At 43.2% G+C, this 12,617-nt stretch overlaps 1 protein-coding gene across 2 annotated transcripts in view; it reads right to left on the bottom strand.

The window, feature by feature from the left end:
• SAMD8 (sterile alpha motif domain containing 8) overlaps positions 1–12,617 on the bottom strand; it is a 147,479-nt gene that overhangs the window by 96,121 nt on the left and 38,741 nt on the right. Inside the window, exon 2 of one of the 2 annotated variants that reach the window (XM_044297608.1) lies at positions 6,213–6,329. The exons of the other annotated variant lie outside the window; for it this stretch is intronic. Coding sequence (XP_044153543.1) covers positions 6,213–6,227 — 15 coding nt within the window. The 5' untranslated portion in view covers positions 6,228–6,329. The remainder of the gene's footprint in view (positions 1–6,212; positions 6,330–12,617) is intronic. 2 annotated transcript variants of the gene reach the window in all.

Genomic DNA, 12,617 nt, shown 5'->3' on the forward strand with positions numbered 1-12,617 from the left:
AATGTTTTGAATGTGTATAATATAAAAATAAAAAAAATAGACATATTTGGTTTTGTTGCATCGGTAATGACCGGATCCATAAAAATATCACATGATCTACCCCATCAAGTAAATGATATTAAAAAAAAAAAAAAAAAAAAAAAAAGAAAAATGACAAACCGCTTTTTTGCAAACTCACCTCCCAAAAAATTAGATAAAAAGCAACCAGTACCCCAAAATGGTGGCAATAAAAACTACAGCTTGTCTCGCACAAAATAAGCCCTCAAACAGCTCATTCAACAAAAAATAGAAGTTATCGCTCTTAAAAACCATGACAGAAAATTCCATGTTAGAAAATCCAAATGCTGCTCCTTTCATTCTAAGCCCTGGCGTATCCCTAAATAACAATACCCCAATTATGGTTGTGTTACTGTATTCAGGAGAAAGTGGGTAGCAAATTGCGGGGGTGTATTCTCCTGTTATCTTTTGTGAAATAGAAAAAGTGGGCCTTGATGTGTTACAGGAAACAAATTGATAAAAATGGAAAATCTGCAAAAACACGGACTCAAATTTACCATTAACGTTATTGTGTCACAAGAAAATCTCTGAATAGCTTGAATAAGTAAAAGTGTTCCAAAGTTACCGTATTCCCCCCCCCCCCCCCCCTGTGTCTTATGAGACGAATGCTGCCATTTTGCATCGCAGACTGCAATGTATCAGCTGGAGGGGAGAGGGAGGAGGGGCCGGTGTCATGCAAATGTGGTTGGGCCAATACAGTCACTGTACTTCGGCCCCGCCACTCACTCACTTCCTTAATGCCTAAACCTTTTATAATAACTTTAATTGCAGTTCCGACCGTCCGTAACTCAGTGATGTCACGTAGCTGCGCCACCTACTTCATTCATAAAGTGAGTTCCGGCCGGCCTTCCGCCCTGCTCTGCCTGCTACAGGACATTTAGTAAGTAGTACAGATGGGGCTGGGGATCACGGTGGAATTAAGGCTACATGCACACGACCGTATTTTGCTTCCATGTGTGCTGTCTGCATCAGTATGTCAGTTCCGTTGCCCTGCAAAAAAATTAATAAATGTGCATGTCCTACTTATTTCTAGTTTGCGGACACGGCATTATTACACTGGATCCACCCAAAAAAAAAAAAAAAACAGATGCCATACGGAACGTCATGTTTTTTTTTTTTTTTTTTGCGGACCGCAAAACACATACAGTCGTGTGCATGTAGCCTAAAACGGATTTATTCCAAAACCCTACAGATAGGAATAATCTGTTGAGGTATGACAGCGCACATCCACGACAAATGTTAGAATCACTCCCTTGGAGCCAACTCCTTAGAGTTAGGAAAGTGGTCTCAGATGATCGTATTTTTGATACTCGAGTTGATGAAATGTGTCATAAATTTACTATTAGAGGTTATCCTCGGAGGTTGTTGCAGAGATCGTGCGACAAGGTTAAGGATGTTGAAAGAGAAACCACACTGCAGACTAAACAAATAATCAAACAGGATATATACGGAGGATCCCATTTGTATCCACGTTTGGTGAACATAGCGCCTGCATATCCAAAATTTTGAAGAGAGACTGGAGTATTCTACAGAAGGGCTTGCACTCAATAGGCGAGTTCGGAATACCTCCAACTTACGTGATAGGCTGGTTAAAGCGGATATTGGGGATAAACGGGTAGAGAGATATAAGCCCCCAGGAAGATGGGGAACTTCCCCTGTTTGAGTTGTTGTAACTGCAGTAACATGATCAAAGGTGACTCTTTCAACCATCCTTACACAGGGTATGTATATAAAATTAAGAACATGCAGCTCATGTGATGTCATTTACATGATACAGTGCCCGTGTAACCGGATATATGTGGGTGAGACCACTATGTAAAAAAGAGAGAATAAATAGAGTACAATCAGAAAAAGCATGTTGGATAAACCTGTTGCTAAACATTTTATTGAGAAAGGCCATTCGATGAATCAGTTAAGTATAGGGTGATTGACACTGTTCCATCCTCTACTCAGTGGACCCACAAAGATGATATTGAGGAAGAAAGAATTTAGATGGATTTAAAATTTGAGATCATTACAACCCCATAGATTGAATATTGAATTTAATGTAAGTGGAATTTAATAATGTCTATACCATATGTCTAATCTTGTGCCAGTATGATGAAGTTGTTTTTAATTTTTTGTGTAATTGAGATTCAGTTTTTTATGGCAGGTGGGATACCGCCATAGGCGATTCCGATTTACATAATGAACAATGAAGTTATATTGAAATGTGTCTAGGATAAAGGTAACATATAAGTCTCAATTTTTGACCTTTTTACTATAATAACACTACCCCCCCTGTCATTTCACTATTATACAACGCAATGACTGGTGTATTCAGTCTGTGTTTGTGCCGCATGGTGGGGCGTTTCCTTGGATACAGGATGCTTCTTTTACAGGGCGGAGTGTGCTGAGGCGAAGGGAGGCGTGTGAGGTTAGGAATGGTGTATACGGGCACTCGCGTGACAGAATTGGACTCATGTGATCAGTTCCGATCACGTGACCTGTCACATGTCCTAAAGGGGTGGAGAAAGTGCTTAAACATGTTCATTAGCGTTCGGGGGAACGCCAAAATGTGCAACATGATGTGAAGCCTATGGCTGTGTCCCATGTGGTCTGATTTTTGGTCACTATTGGTAAGTGGATAGGAAAAGATACACTGGCATTGGTTTATGTCTGTTTGGAGGAAGTGATTTTTTATATATAGTAACGTAATTAATTGGAATAATTAGTTGAGGGGGTCGGAGTATGAGCACTATTTAACCACTTCAACCCCGCTAGCTGAAACCCCCTTAATGACCAGGCCACTTTTTACACTTCTGCACTACACTACTTTCACAGTTTATTGCTCGGTCATGCAACTTACCACCCAAATGAATTTTACCTCCTTTTCTTCTCACTAATAGAGCTTTCATTTGGTGGTATTTCATTGCTGCTGACATTTTTCCTTTTTTTTTATTAATCGAAATTTAACGATTTTTTGGGGGGAAAAAAGACATTTTTTCACTTTCAGCTTTAAAATTTTGCAAAAAAAAAACGACATCCATATATGATTTTTTCGATAAATTTATTGTTCTACATGTCTGATAAAAAAAAAAAAAAATGTTTGGGCATAAAAAAAAAAATGGTTTGGGTAGGTTGAGCATCTTAGGGTGTCTACTTTCCGAAATGGGGTCATTTGTGGGTTTTTTCTACTGTCTGGGCATTGTAGAACCTCAGGAAACATGACAGGTGCTCAGAAAGTCAGAGCTGCTTCAAAAAGCGGAAATTCACATTTTTGTACCATAGTTTGTAAACGCTATAACTTTTACCCAAACATTTTTTTTTTATCAAAGACATGTAGAACAATAAATTTAGCGAAAAATTTATATATGGATGTCATTTTTTTTTTTGCTAAATTTTACAACTGAAAGTGAAAAATGAAATATTTTTGCAAAAAAATCGTTACATTTCGATTAATAACAAAAAAAGTAAAAATGTCAGCAGCAATGAAATACCACCAAATGAAAGCTCTATTAGTGAGAAGAAAAGGAGGTAAAATTCATTTGGGTAGTAAGTTGCATGACCGAGCAATAAACAGTGAAAGTAGTGTAGTGCAGAAGTGTAAAAAGTGGCCTGGTCATTAAGGGGCTTTCAGCTAGCGGGGTTGAAATAGTTAAGGGGGTTTAAGCTAGGGGATCTGAGGTGGTTAAGGGACGATATACAGGAGTATGTGTGTTTCTGGATTTTGCAAAGGCTTTTGATACTGTCTCTCATAGACGCTTAATAAGTAAAGTAAAGTAAGGTCTATTGGCTTGGAAAGTATAGTTTGTAATTGGATTGAAAACTGGCTGAAGGACCGTGTCCAGAGAGTTGTGGTCAATGATTCCTATTCAGAATGGTCCCAGGTTATATTATAGATCAGGGATGCTCAACCTGCAGCCCTCCAGCTGTTGTAAAACTACAATGCCCACCATACCCTGCTGTAGGCCGATATCTGTAAGCTGTTCGGGCATGCTGGGAGTTGTAGTTTTTCAACAGCTGGAGGGCCGCAGGTTGAGCATGCCTGTTCTAGATAAATACCTTTACTTTACCTGCCGGGTACCCCCTCCCGCTGATGCTGCCACCCTGCCTGTTTTTTTTTTTTTTTTTTTTTTTTTTTAAATATGGCTCCTAAGCCCCGCTGTGCCCCCTGTAGTTTTCCCGCTCAGTATATTAGGCCCCTTTCACACGGGCGTTGCGGGAAAATGTGCGGGTGCATTGCGGGAACACCCGCAATTTTTTTGCACGAGTGCATAACATTGTAATGCGTTTTGCACTCGCGTGAGAAAAATTGCGCGTGTGTAGTACCCGAACTTCTTCACAGAAGTTCAGGCTTAGGATCGATGTTCTGTAGATTGTATTATTTTCCCTTATAACATGGTTATAAGGGAAAATAATAGCATTCTGAATACAGAATGCATAGTAAAATTGCGCTGGAAGGGTTAAAAAATAAATAAAAAATAATTTAACTCACCTTAATCCACTTGCTCGCGTAGCTCGGCATCTCCTTCTGGCTCCTTTGCTAAACAGGACCTGGGGTGAGCATTAAATACATGAACAGGACCTGTGATGACGTCACTCCGGTCATCACATGATCTTTTACCATGGTGATGGATCATGTGATGACTGTGACGTCACCAAAGGTCCTTGTTACTGCACAAAGCTCAGATGAAGACAGAAGGAGATGCCGGGCAGCGCGAGCAAGTGGATTAAGGGGAGTTAAATTATTTATTTTTTTGAACCCTTCCAGCGCAATTTTACTATGCATTCTGTATTCAGAATGCTATTATTTCCCCTTATAACTATGTTATAAGGGAAAATAATAATGATCGGGTCTCCATCCCGATTGTCTCCTAGCAACCGTGCGTGAAAATCGCACCGCATCCGCACTTGCTTGCGGATGCTTGCGATTTTCACGCAACCCCATTCATTTCTATGGGGCCTGCTTTGCGCGGATGATCGCACCACAATGCACAAAGAGGAGCATGCTGCGATTTTCACGCAATGCATAAGTGATGCGTGAAAATCACCGCTCATGTGAACAGCCCCATAGAAATAAAGGGGTCAGTATTCAGTGCGGGTGCAATGCGTTCAACTCACGCATCGCATCCGCGCCGAATACTCGCCCGTGTGAAAGGGACCTTAATGCTGAGCATCTGTACAGGGAGGAGGAGACACCTTCTCCCTGGCTGTGACGCTCTCTGCTGTAATTGGACTGCGGCACAACCGATGCTCAGTATTATATATATATATATATATATATATATAAAAATAAAAACACATGGTGGCAGATTTTGCTGCCACTCTGCCTGTAAAGGTACCCCGCAAGTAAAGGTATTTATCTAGAATAAAATAAATAAAAAACCGAAAGGTCCGCTTTAACTCCTTAGATGCTGCAGTCCATTGTGACCACAGTATCTGAGTCCCCAGGCTTACCTCAGCAATGCTCTTATCGGGGCTCCACAGGAACACAGTAAATCTTCCATAGACTGCAATGGTAAATAACTGCAGTCTGTGGGAAAAAGCAATCACACCATCCATCACATGTTCAAATCCCATAGGGGTACTTTAAAAAAGTTTTAAAAAAGATAACAATTCAAATGACCCTCCTTCCACTAGTAGGGATGAGCAAACTTCTGTTTTCAAGTTTGGCGTACAAAGTTCAAGTTAAGAATTCCGTTATGGATTCCGCTGCCACGGACTATAAAACTTTTAGACCGTGGTAGCGGAATCCATAACAAAATTCTTAGATCACCCAAACCCGATCTTGGTACACCGAACTTGAAAACAGAAGTTCGCTCAACACTATTCACTAGTTAAAACACAAAAAATAAACATAATAGGCAACCATTTTCCTAATTTCACCCCACAAATTCATTTTTCTCATACAAGCTGTGGTAAAATAACCAGTAGCAAAAAAAAGTACAACTTGTCCTGCAAAAACAAGCCCTTATGTGGCTATGTGAACAGGCCATGTCCCAAAAGCATATACAAAGAATTCCTAATACATAACCAATAAACCAAAGTAATCAAACAGGAAAAGCATCTCAAGAAAAGCAATTGTCTAATGCACAGTTTACAACGTATTAAGATAAAAGTGGATGTAACAACTATATATATCACGTATCTTGAGTTGGACTATAAGTACTGACCTGTGGAGTCATCATTGTAGAGTTTCCCAAAAATTTCACGGAAACACTAACGATCAGTCACATGTCATGGAAGCCGGTGTTCATATTAACCTTGTTACATGCACTGTACACAGCTATCTAGAAAAACACATTAACACAGCACACCGTAAGTGATAAAGGGGGCTCAAAGGTCTGCCTCACATTTATCAAGGTACATTAGAAGTCTCTGCCGTCAGCAGGGCAGCACACGCTCTGAAGCCTGCATCTGTCTGCTGTCTTAGCATTTGCTGAGTGCTTGGGAGTCCTGCAGTGGGCGGCCTCTTGTAGGGCGTTACAGTGGATGAATCATAGTGACTTTCTCCTGTGAGCTGGAACTTTATGATTTCAGCAACTGTGTCAACAGCGCAGGCAGAAATGCAAGTACTGGAAATAGGAAGGGTATAAACGTCACTGAGGCAAGATAGGGGAACTGACAAATCAGGTTCATTATGTCATAATGCAATGGATTTACTGCATTAGCAGCACATATATTGTAAAGTTTACGTTAGAAATATGTGCCTGTTAACTTCCAACACTTTGTACAAAGTTAAAGGATTCTGGTAAGTTCTGGTTAGGCTACTTTCACACTAGCGTTCAGAGCGGATCCGTCTGAGACGGATCCGCTCATATAATGCAGACGGTGGCTCCGTTCAGAACGGATCCGTCTGCATTATATTGTTAAAAATTTTCTAAGTGTGAAAGTAGCCTGAACGGATCCGTCCAGACTTTTACATTGAAAGTCAATGGGGGACGGATCCGTTTGAAGATTGAGCCATAGTGTGTCATCTTCAAACGGATCCGTCCCCATTGACTTACATTGTAAGTCTGGACGGATCCGCACGGCCAGGCGGACACCCGAACGCTGCAAGCAGCGTTCAGGTGTCCGCCTGCTGAGCGGAGCGGAGGCTGAACGCTGCCAGACTGATGCATTCTGAGCAGATCCGCGTCCACTCAGAATGCATTAGTGCTGGACGGATGCGTTCGGGGCCGCTTGTGAGCCCCTTCAAACGGAGCTCACAAGCGGACACCCGAACACTAGTGTGAAAGTAGCCTTAAAAGGATAAAAGCTGGGGCCTGTCTCATATCAGCTTCAGTTTTACCATACATGGGTTCCATACATATTAACACGTCGGCAGGGGTCCGAGTCCAGGCACCTCCACTATCAGGGAGCCTCTGCGCCCACTGGAGCTCTGGTGAGCACAGTGGGCTGCATTCAGCTTACCAAAGCTCAGCGTCAGTGGCGTAGGGATCGCCATAGCAATGGCTATGGGGCCCAACGCCTGAGGATTAAAAAAATATAAAAAATTGATCTGTGGCAGTACAATAGGGGGCGGCTCCCCCCCATCATTGGTGGCAGCGGCAGATCCAATCGGTTATAATGATCATGGCAGCCAGGACGCTACTGAAGAAGTGCTGGCTGCCATGGTCAGTTAGTCAGCAGCATACTTGCATGCGCTGTGGCCACCAGACGCTCCTTCTTGCAACTAGTCACAGGTCTGTGCGGCGCATTGCTATAAGCAATGCGCCGCACAGACCTGTGAGTTACAAGAAGAAGGAGTGTCGGGCGGCCACAGCGCATGTACAGTACAGACCAAAAGTTTGGACACCTTCTCATTCAAAGAGTTTTCTTTATTTTCATGACTATGAAAATTGTAGATTCACACTGAAGGCATCAAAACTATGAATTAACACATGTGGAATTATATACATGACAAAAAAGTGTGAAACAACTGAAAATATGTAATATTCTAGGTTCTTCAAAGTAGCCACCTATTGCTTTGATTACTGCTTTGCACACTCTTGGCATTCTCTTGATGAGCTTCAAGAGGTAGTCACCTGAAATGGTTTTCACTTCACAGGTGTGCCCTGTCAGGTTTAATAAGTGGGATTTCTTGCCTTATAAATGGGGTTGGGACCATCAGTTGCATTGTGGAGAAGTCAGGTGGATACACAGCTGATAGTCCTACTGAATAGACTGTTAGAATTGTATTATGGCAAGAAAAAAAGCAGCTAAGTAAAGCAAAATGAGTGGCCATCATTACTTTAAGAAATGAAGGTCAGTCAGTCCGAAAAATTGGGAAAACTCTGAAAGTGTCCCCAAGTGCAGTCACAAAAACCATCAAGCGCTACAAAGAAACTGGCTCACATGCGGACCGCCCCAGGTAAGGAAGCCCAAGAGTCACCTCTGCTGCGGAGGATAAGTTCACCCGAGTCACCAGCCTCAGAAGTCGCAGGTTAACAGCAGCTCAGATTAGAGACCAGGTCAATGCCACACAGAGCTCTAGCAGCAGACACATCTCTAGAACAACTGTTAAGAGGAGACTGGGTGAATCAGGCCTTCATGGTAGAATATCTGCTAGGAAACCACTGCTAAGGACAGGCAACAAGCAGAAGAGACTTGTTTGGGCTAAAGAACACAAGGAATGGACATTAGACCAGTGGAAATCTGTGCTTTGGTCTGATGAGACCAAATTTGAGATCTTTGGTTCCAACCTCTGTGTCTTTGTGCGACGCAGAAAAGGTGAACGGATTGACTCTACATGCCTGGTTCCCACCGTGAATAATGGAGGAGGAGGTGTGATGGTGTGGGGGTGCTTTGCTGGTGACACTGTTGGGGATTTATTCAAAATTGAAGGCATACTGAACCAGCATGGCTACCACAGCATCTTGCAGCGGCATGCTATTCCATCCGGTTTGCGTTTAGTTGGACCATCATTTATTTTTCAACAGGACAATGACCCCAAACACACCTCCAGGCTGTGTAAGGGCTATCTGACCATGAAGGAGAGTGATGGGGTGCTGCGCCAGATGACCTGGCCTCCACAGTCACCTGACCTGAACCCAATCGAGATGGTTTGGGGTGAGCTGGACCGCAGAGTAAAGGCAAGAGGGCCAACAAGTGCTAAGCATCTCTGGGAACTCCTTCAAGACTGTTGGAAGACCATTTCAGGTGACTACCTCTTGAAGCTCATCAAGAGAATGCCAAGAGTGTGCAAAGCAGTAATCAAAGCAAAAGGTGGCTACTTTGAAGAACCTAGAATATGACATTTTCAGTTGTTTCAAACTTTTTTGTTACCGTATATACTCGAGTACAAGACAAGTTTTTTGGCACATATTTTTGTGCTCAAAAAGCCCCCTCGTCTTATACTCTAGTCTACTATCTTACTTTGTCTTTGCTCCGGTAATAGCAGGCAGTGCGGGGGGCGGCGCTCACTCACTGACGTCACGCGCCTGCGCCGCCTAGTGGGAGCAGGCGCGTGACGTCAGTGAGTGAGCGCCGCTCCCCGCACTGCCTGCTATTAACGGAGCAAAGACAAAGTAAGATATCCAAAGTTAAAGGTTACTGATAAATACTACTTTACAAATATACTGCTGTGAGCGTCGGGGAGGGGGGATCTGTGGATGGCACTGTAGGGGGATCTGTGGATGGCAGTGCCATCCACAGATCCCCCCTCCCCTAAACAGTGCCATAATGACACTGTTTAGGGGAGGGGGGAGATCTGTGGATGGCACTGTTTAGGGGGGAGATCTGTGGATGGCACTGTTTAGGGGGGAGATCTGTGGATGGCTCCCTGTATTTAATGCAGAGTGTGTGTGTATATAATGCACACACTCTGCATTAAATACAGGGAGTCAGAGTCAGACTCCCATCAATCTGAGTCACCCTCTTGCAGATGTGTGTATATAATGTAGAGTGTGTGCATTATATACACATACACTCTGCATTATAGCTGCATTTCCCACCCTAGTCTTATACTCGAGTCAATAATTTTTCCCATTTTTGGGGGGTAAAATTAGGGGCCTTGGCTTATACTCGGGTCTGCTTATACTCGAGTATATACGGTATGTATATAATTCCACATGTGTTAATTCATAGTTTTGATGCCTTCAGTGTGAATCTACAATTTTCAGTCATGAAAATAAAGAAAACTCTTTGAATGAGAAGGTGTGTCCAAACTTTTGGTCTGTACTGTAAGTATGCTGCTGACTAACTGACCATGGCAGCCAGGACTTCAGTAGCGTCCTTGCTGCCATGGTAACCGATCGGAGCCCCAGCAACAATCCTAGCAATACTATTCTATACTATCCTAGCAATAACTAGACAGTGGAAATCAGACCTATCCTATGGCAAGGTGAGAAGTTACGGTAAATCTTTAATATTGGGTCAACAGCCGCTTTTTGTTTACTGCTCTTTTTAACATAATGAAAATGGGACAATACATAAGGGACATGAATGTGACATTATGATTCACAATTTGAAAAGCAATGTAGTAGGCTACAATATGGTCAGAGCACAATGCATTTGCAGTGAAGTAAGGATAAGCCTTTGCACATTAGCTCGGAACTGCTCGTCAACAAACCCAATCTCAACCAAAACCCTCCCCACCCAGCAATTTAGCTCAGTGACTCGGATAATGACTGCCAGTCTAAAGAAAGCTCAAAGTGGGCCAACCCTTTTAAAGAAGAAATCTCAGAGTAATATATTTCATGGTAGGAACAATGAGCAGAGTATGATTAACTACAGTGCCTAGATATACAAATTGCTCAACTATCAGGAGCTTTGAATTAGTGGAGATACTATCTGAAGTTATATTATCCACTAAGCATAAGATAGATTTACGCCAATGCGGCCCAGTGGAATAGGTAGCTAGAAGGGTTAGGCTTGGTAAACCAATCTCCCAAGACAATTTTTATAGAACAGGAATCCCATTTGCAATGATGTTTTAACTAGTGGAGAGAGGAGATCCCAGAACCTAGGATCAGCGTCATAAGGAGTTGAGCCACGCATCAACTTTTTCAAGTTAAATGGCTCCATAGAGCATATGTGACTCCCCTCTAGACTGTACCAAATGTGCAGGCTCCCCTAGCCCTCCAAAGCTTCCAGGGCCTCTTTCCTACACATAATATGGACCTGTCCTGTTCTACTTTAATTCTGGTTAGACATTGATGAGCTCATAAACGCCAAACTGGGGTTTCCTGGAATTTGCTCGCCTACAGTTAGTTTGTTGGGACTGGTCTCTGAATTAATTACAAAATATAGCTACATAGACTTTTAATGTTCAATGCTAGAAAGGAAACTCCTCAATTAGAAACCCTATAAATGTTCCTCAGTATCCCGAACTGATTAACCCCCATAGGATAGCAGGTATTGTGGGACGTGACTTGAGTCCCAGTGCTGCACAGGTACAGCATGCTGATCGGGCGGGTGCAAGAGATGAGCCCGCCCGATCAGTAGCAGGAACCCGGGTGTTCCTGACAGCCAAGCCCCTGCTGTATACACCGGAATTGGTGACTACACCAATGCCAGCATATTTCCCTTTCCCATAATAAAGACATATAAAAGTGAAAAAATTAGGGTTGTTGAGGGTATTGAAATTTCGATACCCAATCAATACTTTTGTCCCGATATCGATAAGATACCAGGACTTCTGTTTTTTCGATACTGGGCTGCGCAGTCTAGCATCTCTAAACATGAGCACGCTGGTTCCCTCAGCAGCACAGGTGAGAAGGAAGCAGTCTCTCCCTCTCCCCTGTGCTGCTGTCACCAATGAACGGAGAGAGGGGCGGGAGCACTGCGCCACCAATGATAGAACTTTTCCTGGGTCCAGACTAAGTAGCAGGCTACACAGAGCGGCACCCATAGACGTCCCTGCACTTACTATTATTCCTGGGCACCGCTCCGTTCGCCCCCACTGTGCCCCGTTACTGTCTCCTGCTCCATATGCTAATTACTATCGGAGCAATGAGGAGGAGACATCAGCTTCTCTCCTGGGCGTTCCTTCTCCCTGCTGTAGCGCTCTCCAATCGCAGGGCAGGGAAAAAGGAACGCCCAGGAGAGAAGCTAATGTCTCCTCCCCATTTCTCGGATAGTAATTAGCATATGGAGCAGAAGACGGTAATGGGGCACAGCGGGCGAACGGAGCGGCGCCCAGGAATAATAGTAAGTGCAGGGACATCTCTGGGTGCCGCTCTGTGTAGCCTTCTACTTAAAGTCTGGACCCATATAAGGTGGTCTTTAACACATAATACAGGAGGCAGGTGCCGGCAGCAGAATCGCATAGCAGGGAACTGCGATCAGCCGCAGTTAACTGCCGCTGATCTGCTGCCAGTACCCGCCTCCTGTATTAAGGGTTAGTCATTATTGGTGGCGCAGTGCATGCTCTCCCCCATCAATCCACCCAGTATTAAAATCATTTGTGGCACAGTGCGCCAGCCGGAACAGAAAAAATAAATAAAAACTGTGCAATTCGCCCTTTTTTAAAATGCGGAATGAACGTGGCTTTTTTGGTTTATTTTTTTGCATGGTATCGACGAGTATCGCAATACTTTATGGTATTGAAATCAAATGAAAAATTTGGTATCGCAACTCTACAAAAAAAAAAAAAA

This window comes from Bufo gargarizans, chromosome 6, assembly GCF_014858855.1.
Source record: "Bufo gargarizans isolate SCDJY-AF-19 chromosome 6, ASM1485885v1, whole genome shotgun sequence".
In the NCBI taxonomy this organism is placed as follows: Eukaryota; Metazoa; Chordata; class Amphibia; order Anura; family Bufonidae; genus Bufo; species Bufo gargarizans.